The sequence below is a fragment of the Thalassophryne amazonica genome, chromosome 9 (genome assembly GCF_902500255.1).
Source record: "Thalassophryne amazonica chromosome 9, fThaAma1.1, whole genome shotgun sequence".
Taxonomy (NCBI): Eukaryota; Metazoa; Chordata; class Actinopteri; order Batrachoidiformes; family Batrachoididae; genus Thalassophryne; species Thalassophryne amazonica.
The window spans coordinates 15,114,530-15,135,278 of NC_047111.1; the positions used below are offsets into that span (position 1 = coordinate 15,114,530).

The 20,749-nt window shown below is 44.4% G+C and overlaps 1 protein-coding gene across 1 annotated transcript; it reads left to right on the forward strand.

Annotated features, from left to right (window-relative positions):
- The first annotated feature begins 20,313 nt into the window (after positions 1 to 20,313).
- LOC117516775 (histone H4) lies at positions 20,314 to 20,685 on the forward strand. The gene has a single exon (XM_034177627.1). The coding sequence runs from the start codon at positions 20,317 to 20,319 to the stop codon at positions 20,626 to 20,628; it is 312 nt and encodes a 103-aa protein (XP_034033518.1). The 5' UTR covers positions 20,314 to 20,316; the 3' UTR covers positions 20,629 to 20,685.
- Positions 20,686 to 20,749: the final 64 nt, after the last annotated feature.

Here is a 20,749-nt window from a genome sequence, read left to right on the forward strand (position 1 = left end):
ATCCAGCCTGTCTCTGTCCCTGTCTGTCTCTGTCCCTGTCTGTCCCTGTCTCTGTCTCTGTCCTCACCAGGTAAAGTGTCAGTGCCTGTGATTCACTCCTCTACCTGCTCCCTCCCTCTGTCTCAGTCCCTTTCAGGTCACATGGACAACTTTTATTGCTCTTTCGTCTCTCCATCTCTCTCTCGCTCGCTCTCTCTCTGTTTTTGCTGCACGTTTCTTCTTCCTCACTGAAAAAAAGGAAAATCTTTATTTTTGTCTGTTTGAATTGTTTGGTTTGTGTTTGTCTCCGTGAACTTTTTATTGACGTGATTTCAGATGCTGCAGGTCCCCCCCCGCCCCCCCCGCCCCGGTCTCTCTCCTATCGGATCTCATTTACATGACAGTCCGCGGCCGCACTTCAAAGGCCGCCATCAAAGCAACGACACAAAGTTACAAATGAAGCTAAAAAGAAGAAGAAGAAGAAGAAAAAACAACTAACATGTTGTCAGTCAGAGCGACGGCGCGTCACTCATTCATTCGTTCATTCATTCATTCATTCATTCATTCATTCATTCATTCATTCATTCATTCATTCATTCGTTGGTTTGCTCGTTCGTTCACTCGCCATTCCGTAATTGTGGAATATAATAATCATAATAGTAATAATCATCATCGTCATAATAATAATAATAATGTCATATAAAATCCAACATTTACACGAGTAACCATATAAAACAACATAAAATCAGTTCAGTTATACAAAAAGACCCAGAAGAGAACAATGTTTTAATTAAATTAAATTTTTAATTAATTAAAATAATTAAATTTATCCTTTACTAATTAGCGCCTTGGGGCAACTGTTTGTTGTGATTTGGCGCTATATAAAAAAATTGATTGATTGATTGATTGATTAATTAAATTCGTCATTATTAACTACATATAATGACAAAACTATGACAATATAACGTTTTAAAACAATGTCGATTTTTAAAATGATTTTCCAGTAAAGTCATGTTAAAATGTTTTGACAAGTTATCTTGCATTAAGTCTATTACATAAAAAAAATAAAAGCTTGTCAAACTCTACAGTTTTTTCCTTTTCTTTTTATTGTTGTTTATGCACCAATGACACCAGATCAAATTCCTTGTATGTGAGAACTTATTTGGCAATAAATTCGATTCTGATAAAAATTATTATTATTTTTTTTGCTCTTTGAAAAATAATTTCAGATTTTTAAAATGCTTTAAATGAAAATTTTCTGAAAATAAATTCACAAGCTAAAATACTAAATTCTTCTTATTTGTAAGGAATTCTTTCTTTCTTTCCTTTTTTCTTTCTCTTTTTTTTTTTTTTTTTTTTTACAAATGAAACATTAAAAAGCATCATTAAATAAAAATATTTACACACCATAAACAATGAAGTCAAATCCTGAAGCCAGTTTGTCATTTATTCTATTTCCATTCAGTACCATTTATAGATGCATAATTTTTTTTTTAAATCATGAATTGCAGTTTGATGAAAATCTTGAAAAGCTCACGCATTTACATTTTGATAACTGATTAAGGAGAAATGTGTTAAACCATTTTCATCCAGAGACTAACAAAGTTTTATTCTGAATTCAAAAACAAATGAAGAAAATAAAGATGAAACAGAATCAAAATAGCACAGAACAAACAAATAAAACTAGTAACAGAACCTCCAGGCTTTTATGTGATTCACATTATGACATAAAATATCAATTAAAGAAGAATAAATCCAGACACAGGAAAGAAGGAGGTCACCTTCAGGTCAGGGGTTCCATCCACTTCCTCTTTATTGCAAAAGAAAAATGTGTGTGTGTGTGTGTGTGTGTGTGTGTGAGTGCGGGGGTGTCGGGGGGGGTGTCTGCTAGAATAGTCATTACTTCCATTTGTATTCATCTTAAACAAATTAAAAATTTACATGCTAACAGTTTTTAAAGTCAGAGGAGTTGGACGACCAAGGTCTGTCTCTGTCCTTGGACAAGAACGTTTGCCTGCATTGTTTCCGTCCACCCAGCTGGACCTGGGGAACCAGCCTCTGCTGGAGACGTAACCTGCATCAGAGTGCGATCCCGTCCAGTGGGAGGTCATGGGCTCTTGTCCTCTCCATAGACCAACAGGCCTCAGGGACGACAAAGGACTTACTGATTGTCCAGAGTCTCAGTTAAGTGCCTTCCTGGGGGCTGAATGTTGCCCCTGAAACATTTATAAGGAAAAGTCATTTTCTGAACATAATAACATATAATCAGCATATAAATTGTAGCATGTTGATACCGTGTTATTGATCCACATGCAGGGTCTGTCTGTCTATCTATCTATCTATCTATCTATCTATCTATCTATCTATCTATCTATCTATCTATCTATCTATCTATCTATCTATCTATCTATCTATCTATCTATCTATCTATCTATCTATCTATCTATCTATCTATCTATCTATCTATCTATCTATCTATCTATCTATCTATCTATCTATCTATCTATCTATCTATCTATCTATCTGTATTAAAGGTAGCCGAGAGTATTTCTACAGAGTGAAATGAGTACTTTTACTTAAATATAACAGCTATCTCAGTACTGCAGTAGTGGATGCTCACGGTGCTCAAGGGCACGATGGTTTGAATCAGCATCCATGCATAAAGGGCGCTCTCAGTATCGCCTTCCTTTGGAAGACTCGTTTGTGTCTTTATGGATTTATGGGAGATTTATTGTTTTACGCTGATGACTCTTTGGTTTGGTGAATAAATGGTTGCTGCAGTAAAATCACATCAGCGACACAATCGCTGTCTTTACGCAGCAATCTTTAGTCATTTCAAGTGTTTGACAGATGTTATCATGACGCAGCAACGTGGTGATTTTATCAACGCGTCCTTCTGCATTCCAACAAACTCACCTTTTGTTTAACCATCACGAAAGATGCTTCATTTAGTCTTTTAAACGGAAAATAAAGAGAAACACTCAAATAACTCTCTCTCTCTCTCTCTCTCTCTGTCAATCTCTCTCTCTCTCTCTCACACACACACACCTTGTGGGAGGTGATGGTCTAGTAGTTAAGCATTAGGCCTCAGACCAGAAAATCTCCGGTTCAAATCCCAGCCTGACCGGATCCTTGGGCAAAGTCGTTAATCCCCAAGTTGCTCCATGAGCACCTTGTATGGCAGCAGCCTGACATCGGGGTGTGAGTGTGTTTGTGTGAATGTGAGGCATAATTGTAAAGCACTTTAAGCATCTGATGCAGATAGAAAAGTGCTATATAAATATATTTATATATATTTCATTTGCACGCACACACACACATGCACTAGCTGTACATATGTTGTAATTTTTTTGGTACATTTCTGCAGTATCTTAACACAATAAATATTTCAAGTTTCACTATTTGAATCACAATATTAAAATAAGTTTTTAAGGTTTCATTATTACGAAAAATCAAAATATCAGCCATAGCCACATTGCTGTGGTCCAGATCTGATCCTGTTTCATCTCAGAGATAAAATCCCAGTTGGTTCTTGGCAAAGAGACCACATGGGAACAGCCAGAGCAGTGAACAGGTTTCTCCCTGATGATCGCATCTGAACCGGCATCCATCCCAGTGTGGATCAGGACTGGATCTACTGCAGAAAAATGAAGTTGTTTTAATGAACCAACTTGTACCAACCAACGGGCCTCATGCTTCATGTCCAGGCCCGTTTGAAGTTTACCAGTGACCATCTGGATGAGCCAGAGGAGGCATGGGAGAAGGTCACATGGTCAGATGAGACCAGAATAGAGCTTTTTGGAATCAACTCCACTTACCATGTTTAGAGGATGAGAACAACCCCAAGAAAACCATCCCAACAGTGAAGCATGGGGGTGGAAACATCATACTGTGGGGGTGTTCTTCTGCAAAGGGGAGAGGACGACTGCACCGTATTGAATGGATGGATGGGGTCATATATTGCGAGATTTTGGCAAACAACCTCCTTCCCTCAGAAAGAGCATTCATTCAATCAATCAATCAATCAATTTTATTTATATAGCGCCAAATCACAACAAACAGTTGCCCCAAGGCGCTTTATATTGTAAGGCAAAAGCCATACAATAATTACAGAAAAAATCCAACGGTCAAAACGACCCACTATGAGCAAGCACTTGGCGACAGTGGGAAGGAAAAACTCCCTTTTAACAGGAAGAAACCTCCAGCAGAACCAGGCTCAGGGAGGAGCAGTCTTCTGCTGGGACATTGAAGATGGGTCATGGCTGGGTCTTCCAGCATGACAATGACCCCAAACACACAGCCAGGGCAACTAAGGAGGGGCTCTGTAAGAAGCATTTCAAGGTCCTGGAGTGGCCTGGTCAGTCTCCAGACCTGAACTCAATAGAAAATCTTTGGAGGGAGCTGAAACTCCAAACCTGTTGTGAAAGTGTAGTGACACGGACCCACAACAGGGGGCGCAAATGAACGGTCAATAGATGAGCCAAAAAAGTAACAATTTAATGTTGTGAAGGTGCACAACGAATATACAGACAATCTCAGAATCTGATAACAGTCAATCCACAAAGGTGACGTGTGGGCAGGCTCGAGGATAGAAGACGTCTGTCCTGAGAAGAGCCGGAACCACACGATTTCCGCCGCCACCGAACCTGGTGAATACTGGAGCCGCCAAGTCCCGAATTCCCAGGTGTTCACCGTCCCCGACTGTCGGATCTGGTACTGCTGGCGAAGAGCAAAGACAGTCAAGTGTGGGTGTGTGTACACCCCGTAACAACAATGGTGGGAATGCCACCTCCACCTCTAACACACACTCGTGCAGCGTCTGTGTAACCACTTATCTGACGTAGGACGAAACAGTCGCGACCCACGCCGGTCCTCTGGTTGAAAGCTGCAACACAATAGCACTTGGAATCAATCAATATAGGCAGAGAATGTTACCTCCATAGAAGTACGATATCTTGGCAACGAGGTGGAGATGACGTCTGGTCTTTATGGAGTGAGATGATGTAGAGTAGATGGATGACAGCTGTCAAGAGATAATGAGTGACAGCTGTCACCCCCGGCTGTGTCCGTGGCGGCAGCGCCCTCTCGTGCCTGAAGCCCGCACTTCAGGCAGGGCGCCCTCTGGTGGTGGGCCAGCAGTACCTCCTCTTCTGGCGGCCCACACAACAGGACCCCCCCCTCAACGGGCGCCTCCTGGCGCCCGACCAGGCTTCTTCGGGTGACAGTGGTAGAAGTCGGCCAGGAGGGCCGGATCCAGGATGAAGCTCCTCTTCACCCAGGAGCGTTCTTCGGGTCCATACCCCTCCCAGTCCACCAAATACTGGAACCCCCGGCCCATCCGACGGACGTCCAGGAGCCCGCGCACCGTCCAAGCCGGCTCCCCGTCGATGATCCGAGCAGGAGGCGGCGCCGGTCCGGGAGCACAGAGGAGTGAGGTGTGGTGAGGTTTGATCCTTGAAACATGAAAGACCGGGTGGATCCGCAGTGAAGCCGGGAGTTGGAGCTTCACTGTGGCAGGACTGAGGACTTTGAGGATCTTGTATGGTCCGATATATCTGTCCTTGAGTTTCGGGGAGTCCACCTGGAGGGGGATGTCCTTCGTGGATAGCCACACCTCCTGCCCGGGCTGGTAAGCAGGGGCCGGGGATCGCCGGCGGTCTGCATGGGTCTTCGCCCTCGTCCAGGCCTTCAACAAGGCAGAACGGGCGGAGCGCCACACCCGACGGCACTTCCGCAGGTGGGCCTGGACCGAGGGCACACCGACCTCTCCCTCCACCACGGGAAACAACGGGGGCTGATACCCCAAACACACCTCAAATGGGGAGAGGCCGATGGCAGAGGACACCTGGCTGTTATGCGCATACTCGATCCAGGCCAGATGTTCACTCCAGGCCGTTGGGTGTGCGGACGTCACACAGCGCAGGGCTTGCTCCAATTCCTGATTGGCCCGTTCTGCCTGTCCATTGGTCTGCGTTCCACTATCGTGAAGATGGTGGTGTTGCCCTGGGATGGCGGGAGGCCCGTGACGAAATCCAGGCCGATATGGGACCAGGGGCGATGAGGCACAGGTAGCGGCTGGAGAAGTCCTTGGGACCTTTTGTGGTCTGCCTTGTCCCTGGCACAGGTGGTGCAGGCCTGGATGTACTCCCGGACGTTGGCCTCCACAGATGCCCACCAGAAGCGCTGCCGGACAACTGCCACGGTCCTTCGCACCCCTGGATGACAGGAGAGCTTGGAACCATGACAGAAGTCCAAGACTGCAGCTCTGGCCTCTGGTGGGATGTACAGATGGTTCTTCGGACCAGTTCCGGGGTCCGGGCTCTGTGCCAGGGCCTCCCGGATGATCTTCTCCACGTCCCAGGTGAGGGTGGCCACGATAGTGGACTCTGCTGGATCTGACAGTGCAGTTTTGACCTCCTCTTCGTGTACCCGGGACAAGGCATCCGACCTCTGGTTCTTGGTCCCGGGGCGATAGGTGATCCAGAAGTCAAAACGCCCGAAGAACAGTGACCAGCGGGCTTGCCTGGGGTTCAGCCGCTTGGCGGTCCTGATATACTCCAGGTTCCAATGGTCAGTGAAAACCGTGAATGGCACAGACGCTCCCTCCAACAGGTGTCTCCACTCCTCAAGAGCCTCTTTCACCGCAAGGAGTTCTCGATTGCCGACGTCATAGTTCCGTTCAGCCGGGGTCAACCTGCAAGAAAAGTAGGCACACGGGTGAAGAACCTTATCGGTCTCTCCGCTCTGGGATAGCACGGCTCCTATCCCTGAGTCAGAGGCGTCCACTTCAACCACGAACTGGCGGCTAGGGTCGGGCTGCACCAAAACTGGCGCAGTAGAGAACCGTCGTTTCAACTCCTTGAACGCGGCTTCGCACCGATCCGACCAGGTGAAGGGGACTTTTGGAGAGGTCAGGGCTGTCAGGGGGCTAACTACCTGACTGTAGCCCTTAATGAACCTCCTATAGAAATTAGCGAAGCCGAGGAACTGTTGCAGCTTCCTACGGCTTGTTGGTTGGGGCCAATCTCTCACCGCCGCAACCTTGGCCGGATCAGGGGCAACGGAGTTAGAGGAGATGATAAACCCCAGGAAGGACAAAGACGTGCGGTGAAACTCGCACTTCTCGCCCTTCACAAACAGTCGGTTCTCTAACAACCGCTGCAGGACCTGACGTACATGCTGGACATGGGTCTCAGGATCCGGAGAAAAGATGAGAATATCGTCCAGATATACGAAGACGAATCGGTGCAGGAAGTCCCGCAAGACGTCGTTAACCAAGGCTTGGAACGTCGCGGGGGCGTTGGTTAGGCCGAACGGCATGACCAGGTACTCAAAGTGACCTAACGGGGTGTTAAATGCCGTCTTCCATTCGTCTCCCTTCCGGATCCGAACCAGGTGATACGCATTTCTAAGATCCAGATTAGTAAAGATTTTGGCTCCATGCAGGGGGGTGAACACGGAATCCAACAATGGCAACGGGTATCGGTTGCGAACCGTAATCTCATTCAGCCCCCTGTAATCAATGCATGGATGGAGTCCGCCATCTTTCTTGCCCACAAAAAAGAAACCTGCCCCCATCGGGGAGGTGGAGTTCCGGATCAGCCCGGCAGCTAATGAGTCCCGGATGTAGGTCTCCATTGATTCGCGCTCAGGTCGTGAGAGGTTGTACAGCCTGCTGGACGGGAACTCAGTGCCTGGAACCAAATCAATGGCACAATCGTACGGACGGTGCGGGGGAAGGGTGAGTGCCAGATCTTTGCTGAAGACGTCAGCAAGATCATGGTACTCAACCGGCACTGCCGTCAGATTGGGAGGGACTTTGACCTCCTCCTTAGCCTGTAAACCGGGAGGAACCGAGGATCCTAAACACACCCGATGGCAGGTTTTGCTCCACTGAACCACCACCCCAGATGGCCAATCAATCCGGGGATTGTGCTTCAACATCCATGGGAAGCCCAAAATCACACGGGAGGTAGAAGGAGTTACAAAAAACTCAATCTCCTCCCGATGGTTTCCAGACACCACCAGAGTTACTGGTTGTGTCTTGTGTGTGATTAAAGGGAGGAGGGTGCCATCTAGTGCCCGCACCTGCAATGGCGAAGGAAGTGCCACCAGAGGGAGCCCTATCTCCCTTGCCCATCTGCTGTCTAGCAAATTCCCTTCTGACCCCGTGTCCACCAGTGCTGGGGCTTGAAGGGTTAAATCCCCGCTCAGGATTGTAACTGGGAGTCGTGTGGCAATCTGTGTGTGTCCCACGTGAATGTTTTGACCCCCCCTTAGCCCAGTCTCTAAGGGCGGTTGTTGTTGTTGTGGCCGTTTGGGGCAGTTTTTCTGTATGTGCTCCTTTGAGCTGCAGAGAAAACACTCCCCGCGGACCAGCCTCCTCATTTTGGCCCTGTGCGTCTCCCTAACAACGTCAGCAGGGGGAGCTGTTGCCCCACGGAGCGCTGCGGCTGTGGAGCGTGGGGAGGGCGGCCCCTTTTCGAACCCGGAAGGGAGAGGGACGGCGCGTACCCAGCCATGTCTTTCGCCTCGCTCCCGACGGCGTTCCTCCAACCGATTGTCTAACCGTATAACGAGATCGATAAGCCCATCTAAATCCCGCGGTTCTTCCTTAGCTACCAGATGCTCCTTCAGGACCGATGACAGTCCGTTTATGAAGGTGGCGTGGAGCGCAACGTCATTCCAGCCGGACCTTGCAGCCACGATGCGGATGTCGACTGCATATTCGGCTGCGCACCGGCGCCCCTGTCGCATTGACAGCAGCATTGTTGAAGCGGTCTCTCCTCTGTTAGGGTGATCAAACACTGTTCTGAACTCCCCCACAAACCCAGTGTATGCTGATAACAACCGTGAGTTTTGTTCCCAGAGCGCCGTAGCCCAGGCGCTTGCCTTACCCCGATGCAAGTTAATAACATAAGCCACCTTGCTGGCATCAGACGCGTACATCATGGGTCGTTGTGCAAAGACGAGCGAACACTGCATCAGAAAGTCCGCGCACGTCTCCACACAACCCCCGTATGGCTCTGGGGGACTTATGTATGCTTCAGGGGATGGTGGGGGGGTTTGTTGAACGACCAGTGGAATGTCTGTATTTGGCACCGGGTCGGCAGGAGGAGGAGCCGCAGCAGCGCTCTGATCGCACGCTTCCACCTGTGCGGTGAGAGCCTCCATCCTGTGATTAAGGATGACGTTTTGCTCGGATATCAAATCCAGCCGAGCGGTAAAGGCGGTGAGGATTTGCTGCAACTCACCGAGCACGCCTCCTGCAGACGCCTGTGCACCCTGCTCTTCCATTGGCTGTCCAGCAGATGGGTGACACCCCTCGGGATCCATGACGCTGGCCGAGATATCCTGTTGTGAAAGTGTAGTGACACGGACCCACAACAGGGGGCGCAAATGAACGGTCAATAGATGAGCCAAAAAAGTAACAATTTAATGTTGTGAAGGTGCACAACGAATATACAGACAATCTCAGAATCTGATAACAGTCAATCCACAAAGGTGACATGTGGGCAGGCTCGAGGATAGAAGACGTCTGTCCTGAGAAGAGCCGGAACCACACGATTTCCGCCGCCACCGAACCTGGTGAATACTGGAGCCGCCAAGTCCCGAATTCCCAGGTGTTCACCGTCCCCGACTGTCGGATCTGGTACTGCTGGCGAAGAGCAAAGACAGTCAAGTGTGGGTGTGTGGACACCCCGTAACAACAATGGTGGGAATGCCACCTCCACCTCTAACACACACTCGTGCAGTGTCTGTGTAACCACTTATCTGACGTAGGACGAAACAGTCGCGACCCACGCCGGTCCTCTGGTTGACAGCTGCAACACAATAGCACTTGGAATCAATCAATATAGGCAGAGAATGTTACCTCCATAGAAGTACAATATCTCGGCAACGAGGTGGAGATGACGTCTGGTCTTTATGGAGTGAGATGATGTAGAGTAGATGGGTGACAGCTGTCAAGAGATAATGAGTGACAGCTGTCACCCCCGGCTGTGTCCGTGGCGGCAGCGCCCTCTCGTGCCTGAAGCCCGCACTTCAGGCAGGGCACCCTCTGGTGGTGGGCCAGCAGTACCTCCTCTTCTGGCGGCCCACACAACAAAACCTGAAAGATTTGGAGAAGATCTGTATGGAGGAGTGGACCAAAATCCCTGCTGCAGTGTGTGAAAACGTGGTGAAAAACTACAGGAAACGTCTGACCTCTGTAATTGCAAACAAAGGCTACAAAAAAACTAAATCATACATTGTGATTTCTGGATTTTTTTTTTTTTTTTTTAGATTATGTCTCTCACAGTGGACGTGCACCTAAGATGAAAATTTCAGACCCCTCCATGATTTCTAAGTGGGAGAACTTGCAAAATCGCAGGGTGTTCAAATATATATATATATATATATATATATATATATATATATATATATATATGTGTGTGTGTGTGTGTGTGTGTGTGTGTGTGTCCCAGTGTGGTATAGTCACATAAAGAATTATAGAGTTACCTTAAATTATCAGAAACATAAATGCCTAATAAACTGATAATTACTCACATTTGAAGTTAAACATTGTAACATGTAGATATGTTATCTTTTAAAGCTGTAGGCTGTAATTATCAAAATTAAAAGATTTTAGTTTATGTGTCATGAGTCTAGAATAAAAAAAATCACTTTTTGAAATTACTGACTTTTTTTATAAACACACATAATACATCTATCTATGAATATACGAGGGCTGTCAATAAAGTATAGGTCCTTTTTATTTTTTTCAAAAACTATATGGATTTCATTCATATGTTTTTACGTCAGACATGCTTGAACCCTCGTGCGCATGCGTGAGTTTTTCCACGCCTGTCGGTGACGTCATTCGCCTGTGAGCACTCCTTGTGGGAGGAGTCGTCCAGCCCCTCGTCGGAATTCCTTTGTCTGAGAAGTTGCTGAGAGACTGGCGCGTTGTTTGATCAAAATTTTTTCTAAACCTGTGAGACACATCGAAGTGGACACGGTTCGAAAAATTAAGCTGGTTTTCAGTGAAAATTTTAACGGCTGATGAGAGATTTTGAGGTGAGACTGTCGCTTTAAGGACTTTTCACGGTGCGAGACGTCGCGCAGCGCTCTCAGGCGCCGTCGTCAGCCTGTTCAAGCTGAAAACCTCCACATTTCAGGCTCTATTGATCCAGGACGTCGTGAGAGAACAGAGAAGTTTCAGAAGAAGTTGGTTTCAGCATTTTATCCGGATATTCCACTGTTAAAGGAGATTTTTTTAATGAAAGACGTGCGGACGGGTCCGCGCGTCGAGACGCAGCCGCCGCGACGCTCCGCCACAGGAAAAACACCTCTGTTGAAAGCCTTAAGGACAAGTTGGAACATGTCCTGCCTGTTAAACAATTTCTCATATACTCACTCCACTGAAAGCCATCAAAAGCCGCCTGGATTTTACAAATGGTTATCAACACGGAGGTGTTTTTCCTGTGCCGCCGCACCGCGTCGGCTGCGTCTCGACGCGCGGATCCGTTCGCACGTCTTTCATTAAAAAAATCTCCTTTAACAGTGGAATATCCGGATAAAATGCTGAAACCGACTTCTTCTGAAACTTCTCTGTTCTCTCACGACGTCCTGGATCAATAGAGCCTGAAATGTGGAGGTTTTCAGCTTGAACAGGCTGACGATGGCGCCTGAGAGCGCTGCGCGACGTCTCGCACCGTGAAAAGTCCTTAAAGCGACAGAATCACCTCAAAATCTCTCATCAGCCGTTAAAATTTTCACTGAAAACCAGCTTAATTTTTCGAACCGTGTCCACTTCGATGTGTTTCACAGGTTTAGAAAAAATTTTGATCAAACAACGCGCCAGTCTCTCAGCAACTTCTCAGACAAAGAAATTCCGACGAGGGGCTGGACGACTCCTCCCACAAGGAGTGCTCACAGGCGAATGACGTCACCGACAGGCGTGGAAAAAGTCACGCATGCGCACGAGGGTTCAAGCATGTCTGACGTAAAAACATATGAATGAAATCCATATAGTTTTTGAAAAAAATAAAAAGGACCGTTACTTTATTGACAGCCCTCGTATATATATATATATATATATATATATATATATATATATATATGTGTGTGTGTGTGTGTGTGTGTGTGTGTGTGTGTGTGTGTGTGTATGTAACATTTGTGTGTATCTAAGTTGTGAGGAAGTGTTTGTGTGTAGATGTTGTTCTTCTTCCTCTGTCACCTGTCTGCATGTGAAACATTAACCAGCTAACAGTCATAAAACTCCACTTTATGGAAAGTTTGATCAGAGCTGTGGGTCATAAACGCTGGAGCCTTTACAGCCTCACTGGCTTTTGTTACTCACCTTGACACAGTTTGCATTCGAGCATCTGACAAACGTTGACTTCAACCCCTAAAGTCCATCTTCTCCTGCTCACTTAGTGTATTTGTAAATTAGCTAGCTCAAACCACTGAGCTGGTCCGCTTCACTTTTTCAGTTAACCAGTTTCAAATTTTTAAAATGCAAAACAAGATCAATCAGAGATTTCTAATGTCCAGCAATCCAGATCCAGATCCCCTCCAAATTTCAGTGGAGTCTTCCATGCGCTAATATCTATCTCTGGTCCAAATTTAGTGAGAATCTGTGAAATATATTTGAAGTAATCCTTCAAAGCCTATATAGAGTGAAACTTGATTAAAAAAAAATCGGGATCCAGATCACCTGCAAAATCTAATGGGTTCTTCCATGGGCACCCCTGATAATTTTCATAATTTTCCTTTATAAATCATTGGTTGTTTGAATCAGCAATTTCAGTTAAATATATCATATAGCAGATAAAAACACTGATAATTGAGAAGTGAAATGACATTTAGAGGATTTACAGAAAGTGTGCAATAATTATTTAAACAAAATTAGACAGGTACTGTACATAAATTTGAGCACCCCAACAGAAAAAATACATCAATATTTAGTAGATCCTCCTTTTGCAGAAATAACAGCCTCTAAACATTTCCTATAACTTCCAATGAGAGTCTGGATTCTGGTTGAAGGTATTTTGGACCATTCTTCTTTACAAAACATCTCAGGTTTGTGGGTTTCCGAGCATGGACAGCCCAGTTAAAATCACACCACAGATTTTCAATAATATTCAGGTCTGGGGACTGAGATGGCCATTCCAGAACGTTGTACTTGTTCCTCTGCATGAATGCCTTAGTGGATTTTGAGCAGTGTTTAGGGTCGATGTCTTGTTGAAAGATCCAGCCCCAACGCAACTTCAACTTTGTCACAGATTCATGAACACTGTTCTCAAGAATCTGCTGATATTGACTGGAATCCATGTGAGCCTCAACTTTAACAAGGTTCCCAGTACCTGCACTGGCCACACAGCCCCACAGCATGATGGAACCACCTCCAAATTTTACTGTAGGTGGCAAGTGTTTTTCTTGGAATGCTGTGTTCTTTTTCTGCCATGCATACCACGTCTTATGTCCAAATAACTCAATTTTAGTTTCATCAGTCCACAGCACCTTATTCCAAAATGAAGCTGGCTTGTCCAAATGTGCTTTAGCATACCTCAAGCAACTCTGTTTGTGGCATGTATGCAGAAAAGGCTTCCTCTGCATCACAGCATCATACAGCATCTCTTTGTGCAAAGTGAACTGTATAGTTGAACAATACACAGAGACACTATCTGCAGCAAGATCATGTTGTAGGTCTTTGGAGCAGGTCTGTGGGTTGACTGTGACTGTTCTCACCATCCTTCGTTTTAGCTTATCTGAGATTTTTCTTGGCCTGCCACTTTAGGCCTTAACTAGTACTATGCCTGTGGTCTTCCATTTCCTCACTATGTTCCTCACAGTGGAAACTGACATCCTCACAGTGGAAACTGACAGCTGAAATTTCTGAGATAGCTTTTTGTATCCTTCCCCTAAACCATGATGTTGAACAATCTTTGTTTTCAGGTCATTTGAGAGTTGTTTAGAGGCTCCCATGTTGCCACTCATTAGAAGAGATGCAAAGAAGAGAAACATTTGTAAATGTCCACCTTAAATACCCTTTCTCGTGATTGGATTCACCTGTGTAAGGAGGTCAAGGGTCAATGAACTTACCAAACCAATTTTGTGTTCCAATAATTAGTACTAAATGTATTCAAATCAATAAAATTACAAGAGTGCCCAAATTTATGCACCTGCCTAATTTAGTTTAAAGTAGACCTGCATTGAAATAAATGTGGTCAGATTTCAGAAAGAAATAGCTGATATGTATTTATAAGACCCTTGTGAATGCAGTAAAGTAAATCTGTAAGCCCAAATTTGTAATTCAGCAGAGAAATCTTCGTTTAAAAATGACAAATTTGCAGCTAAAATTTAGCCCTCTGTGAAAACAGTTTGTACAGCCGTACCATTTCCATGACGTCAGGGACAAGACGACGCGCTCCCGCCTTCAGTCCGATCCTGCATTGAAATTGATTTTATCTGTTAGTAATGTTACTTATACATGTCCTGGTTTCAACATCCAAAAGTAAGCTGCAATGAATGTGAGATACAGATCTGTGTGCTCAGATCAGCAACGACATCGACTTTGGGCGCCGTTCTTCCTCTCCCGCTCTCTGCCTCCACTGTGCTTATTAAGTCTGCGGGCTCGTTAACGAGCTCGTTAACCGCCGATGCGGGCCACTCACACCGCCCGTGTCTGCTTTGCAGCCGGTGTGCCAGATTCAGCGCACAACACCGGCATCACCTCTCTGTCTACTGAATGGAGCTGCAGCACACTTGGCACAAGTCCTGAGATTACGCTCGCTGTTTTAATGCGAAGCGGCCGGTACACCTGTTGCTGCAAGGACAGACTTCTTGTGGCAAAATCCACAGCACCGCACGTCTTGGCAATCGGAGCCCCAGAGCTCCATGGATGCTGAGAGAGGTTTATATATTTTTAATGACTGGGATTCTTTGCGGGTCTCGCCTCAATATCCCGCGATGGTACCGGAGGCGAAAGACAGTAGATTTTCATTGTGACACCACTCAATCAAACGGGCGTATGAAAAAGTCCCCAAAAATAATTTTCAAGCACAAATAAAAGAAATGTGTACTCAACAAACGTACCGCAAGACAATATGAAGTTTTAAAAAAAAGTAGATCCTTCTGTATAAGACAAGAAAAAGGTGCAGATGCAAACTGACATAAATCCACAAATTACAATTGGTGCAATGCATGCTGGGAGAGGGTCTTGTCCGTGACGTCTTGGCAGCGTCCATGATGAGAGGGACAATTTGCGGAGGGCTAAATGTTAGCTGTAAATTTGTCATTTTCAAATGAAGATTTCTTCGTTGAATGACAGATCTGGGCTTGCAGATTTACTTTACTACATTCAGAAGGATCTCATATGTAAATGTAAGTCATTTTTTCTTCAAAAAATCTGACTGCATTTTTTTCAATGCAGGTCTCCTTTAAATAATCATTGCACACTTTCTGTAAATACTAGAAACTTCATTTCACTTCTCAAATATAACTGTGGTTGTCTGCTATATGAGATATTTAACTGAAATTTCTGATCCAAATAACCAATGGTTTATAAAGGAAAATCATGGAAATCATCAGGGGTGCCCAAACTTTCATATACAACTATATATGTGGTGAAAATTACGCCAAAGTCCATGCAGTAGTTTTGGCATAATCCTGCTAACAGACAGACAGACAAAAAAATAAACAAATGCATATGATTTTATTATGTCCTTGGTGGACGCAATAAATGTCTATATTTAAAAAAACAAAAAATGCATCACTTCCCTCATGAAGGCTACATCATAATACTTTGATGTCAATACATGGTAAAATAGCATGTAAAATTAACACTGACAGTGTTAATTTAACACTGGTGATTTTATTGTGTATCCTGTTTTGTTTTGTTTTTACCCTGTGACTTTTTTCATGTTTTGATGTGTTTAGAGTTTTTCACTCCACAGATTTCCATCCGACCCAGAAAAATTTTACATCAGTTTTTCTTTGGTGAAAATAACCACAACGTGCACAACTATCAGACATCCACCACGGCAGTAGAGACACCACATTCATTCATTCATTCATTTTCTACCACTTATCCAGGTCCAGGTCATGGTAGCAGCAGACCAAGCAGCTCACTCCACACTTCCCTATCCTCAGTAAAATCTGTAGCTCTTCCTCTGGGATGCTAAGGTGTTCCCAAGTCAGCTGGGAAATGTAATGCTTTCAGTGTGTCCTGGGCCTTCCCTAGGACCTATTCCCAGTTGGACCTGCCTGAAAGACCTCCCGAAGAAGACCACAAGGAGCTGTCCTCACCTGAATGGGGCATCTTCATCTGATGCTCAAACCACCTGAGCTGGTTCTTTTCAGTGTGAAGAAGCAGCAGCTCTACTCAGAGTCCCTTCCAGTTAGGTGAGCTTCTCACCTTGTCCAGGAGTGTAAGACCAGCTTGGTCTCCAAAGTAAAGGTCAAACAAGTTTGACATCCATTGGATTCTATGACATGTGACATATGTTATCCCATAGCATAATAATTAAGCATGACAAATGGTGCAAATGATTCCTTTTTAATATGCTATTAACTCAACCACTAATTTGCATCATTTTTTTTTTTTTTTTACCAAAATTGGAGCAACTTAACTTTTTACCCCTGTACAAACTGTAAGTGACATTTGTCACCATTTTTGCCATTTTTAACCCATAAATCCAGAACATTCAGTCACAGATTGTCCAAACTATACCTTTTTGGAATCTTTATGATCAGACAAATAATGTGGTGTAGTTTTCAACAGTGTTGCCAAAGTACCTTTAAAAAGTTACTTTATTAGTTACTTTTTTACAGTTACTTCATCAACAGCTGCGGACAACTTGTTAGATGCTGCTGAATGTTACTAATAAAGTAACTTGGAATCTAACTTGGTTATTTTTAAGATTGAGTACTTTACTTTGGTGATTACTTTACTTTTACTTCAGTGATTAGTTACTTTGCTGATTACTCACTCCTAAGAGTAACCAAATAGATTACTAGTTACCTTATTGGTTACGTCATATAATAACTGCAAGTAACTGTATAAAGCAACTAAAAAAGTAAATTTTCAAAGTTACTTTGGCAACACTATTTTTCAACATGATTGGAGCATTTTTTAAATTTTGTGTAATTCTTTACTAACCCCTGTAGCCCATTAGCAGCCAGCTCCAGGATGGCTCCATATCTGAAAATAAACATTAGTTAATTTAGTATATGTGTGCCAAATTCCATGCTTTTATCACAATTGTTTTGCTATACAGCCCCACTACACTAATTTGTGTCCCTAGGGTGAATAAAAAGTCTGCAGGTCACAGAGCTTTCTCTTATTGTGTCTCTGTTCTAGGAATGATCTCCCTGCATCAATAGTAAGTCCCTTTGGCTGCTCCCTTGTTTGCACTCGGGGTCGCCACAGCAAATCCAAGGTGGATCTGCATGTTGAAATGGCACAAGTTTTACACCGGATGTCCTTCCTGACGCAACTCCACATTACATGGAGAGCCTGAAGCTGGTGAAGAAGATGTTTTGATTTTCTGTTTCTTCTCTGTAAAACTTCGTAAAAACCTTGTAACGGACAGACTGGCGTCTTGTCCCTGTGACTGATAGGATAGGCTCCACCCCCCCCCCCCCCCCAACACACACACACACACACACACACACACACATACACATATACACACTTTAACTGGGTTGAAAATGAGTGAATTGGTTTTGCTTTGTCACCGTTTGTATAATGTCGCCATCTAGTGTTCAACCACATAATAGAGTCACCACATTTTAAAACTCTGACCAAAACCATTGAAATGATATATTTTGCAGAATCTCTGTAAATTCGATCATGATGATTTGTTGAGAACTTGTCGCTCGACATTGTAATTTCTTAAGATGCGACAATGAGGAAAATATCTGTAAAACTCAGTATATTTGTTGTAAAGTTTTATAATTCGGCGTTACAGCTTGGTGAAGAACACGACAACGGGGAAATAGATGTAAATAACTGCAAATTTAACTTATAAATGTGTAGAAACGGATCTTGTCCGTCTTCTTTGATTGGTTAAGCGGTTGGACGGTTGAGTTTCGCCCCGCCCGTAAATTTAACTTCGGCTCTCTTCAATCAATTCAATCAATTTTTTTATATAGCGCCAAATCACAACAAACAGTTGCCCCAAGGCGCTTTATACTGTAAGGCAAGGCCATACAATAATTATGTAAAACCCCAACGGTCAAAACGACCCCCTGTGAGCAAGCACTTGGCTACAGTGGGAAGGAAAAACTCCCTTTTAACAGGAAGAAACCTCCAGCAGAACCAGGCTCAGGGAGGGGCAGTCTTCTGCTGGGACTGGTTGGGGCTGAGGGAGAGAACCAGGAAAAAGACATGCTGTGGAGGGGAGCAGAGATCAATCACTAATGATTAAATGCAGAGTGGTGCATACAGAGCAAAAAGAGAAAGAAACAGTGCATCATGGGAACCCCCCAGCAGTCTATGTCTATAGCAGCATAACTAAGGGATGGTTCAGGGTCACCTGATCCAGCCCTAACTATAAGCTTTAGCAAAAAGGAAAGTTTTAAGCCTAATCTTAAAAGTAGAGAGGGTGTCTGTCTCCCTGATCTGAATTGGGAGCTGGTTCCACAGGAGAGGAGCCTGAAAGCTGAAGGCTCTGCCTCCCATTCTACTCTTACAAACCCTAGGAACTACAAGTAAGCCTGCAGTCTGAGAGTGAAGCGCTCTATTGGGGTGATATGGTACTACGAGGTCCCTAAGATAAGATGGGACCTGATTATTCAAAACCTTATAAGTAAGAAGAAGAATTTTAAATTCTATTCTAGAATTAACAGGAAGCCAATGAAGAGAGGCCAATATGGGTGAGATATGCTCTCTCCTTCTAGTCCCCGTCAGTACTCTAGCTGCAGCATTTTGAATTAACTGAAGGCTTTTTAGGGAACTTTTAGGACAACCTGATAATAATGAATTACAATAGTCCAGCCTAGAGGAAATAAATGCATGAATTAGTTTTTCAGCATCACTCTGAGACAAGACCTTTCTGATTTTAGAGATATTACGTAAATGCAAAAAAGCAGTCCTACATATTTGTTTAATATGCGCTTTGAATGACATATCCTGATCAAAAATGACTCCAAGATTTCTCACAGTATTACTAGAGGTCAGGGTAATGCCATCCAGAGTAAGGATCTGGTTAGACACCATGTTTCTAAGATTTGTGGGGCCAAGTACAATAACTTCAGTTTTATCTGAGTTTAAAAGCAGGAAATTAGAGGTCATCCATGTCTTTATGTCTGTAAAACAATCCTGCAGTTTAGCTAATTGGTGTGTGTCATCTGGCTTCATGGATAGATAAAGCTGGGTATCATCTGCATAACAATGAAAATTTAAGCAATACCGTCTAATAATACTGCCTAAGGGAAGCATGTATAAAGTGAATAAAATTGGTCCTAGCACAGAACCTTGTGGAACTCCATAATTAACTTTAGTCTGTGAAGAAGATTCCCCATTTACATGAACAAATTGTAATCTATTAGACAAATATGATTCAAACCACCGCAGCGCAGTGCCTTTAATACCTATGACATGCTCTAATCTCTGTAATAAAATTTTATGGTCAACAGTATCAAAAGCAGCACTGAGGTCTAACAGAACAAGCACAGAGATAAGTCCACTGTCCGAAGCCATAAGAAGATCATTTGTAACCTTCACTAATGCTGTTTCTGTACTATGATGAATTCTAAAACCTGACTGAAACTCTTCAAATAGACCATTCCTCTGCAGATGATCAGTTAGCTGTTTTACAACTACCCTTTCAAGAATTTTTGAGAGAAAAGGAAGGTTGGAGATTGGCCTATAATTAGCTAAGATAGCTGGGTCAAGTGATGGCTTTTTAAGTAATGGTTTAATTACTGCCACCTTAAAAGCCTGTGGTACATAGCCAACTAACAAAGATAGATTGATCATATTTAAGATCGAAGCATTAAATAATGGTAGGGCTTCCTTGAGCAGCCTGGTAGGAATGGGGTCTAATAAACATGTTGATGGTTTGGATGAAGTAACTAATGAAAATAACTCAGACAGAACAATCGGAGAGAAAGAGTCTAACCAAATACCGGCATCACTGAAAGCAGCCAAAGATAACGATACAGCAAATCCAATCATTGTCCAATCATAGTATCTGTTCAGACTGTCAGAGACGGTTGAGTTTCGCCCCGCCCACCACAGTTCGCGCCCTCGGTCCTCTCTTACGTCCGCAGATGATCTTTAAATACAGGAGCTGCGAGCATTTCCGACGTTTTTCTGCTTAAATTTCTGGACTTCGTATCTACAAAATGAGCGGTCGCGGAAAAGGTGGTAAAGGACTCGGTAAAGGAGGCGCTAAGCGACACCGTAAAGTGCTCCGTGATAATATCCAGGGAATCACCAAACCGGCTATCCGCCGTTTGGCTCGTCGCGGCGGCGTGAAGCGGATCTCCGGTCTGATCTACGAGGAGACTCGCGGCGTGTTGAAGGTTTTCCTGGAGAACGTGATCCGGGATGCCGTCACCTACACCGAGCACGCTAAGAGGAAGACTGTGACCGCCATGGATGTGGTGTACGCCCTGAAGAGGCAGGGCCGAACCCTGTACGGCTTCGGCGGCTAAAACCCGAACAACAACACAAAGGCTCTTTTAAGAGCCAACAACCTGCACCATAAAGAGCTGATTCTCTACTTTAAAACTTAACTCACTGTTTAAAAAAACTTAATCACATTTGATTTCTCAC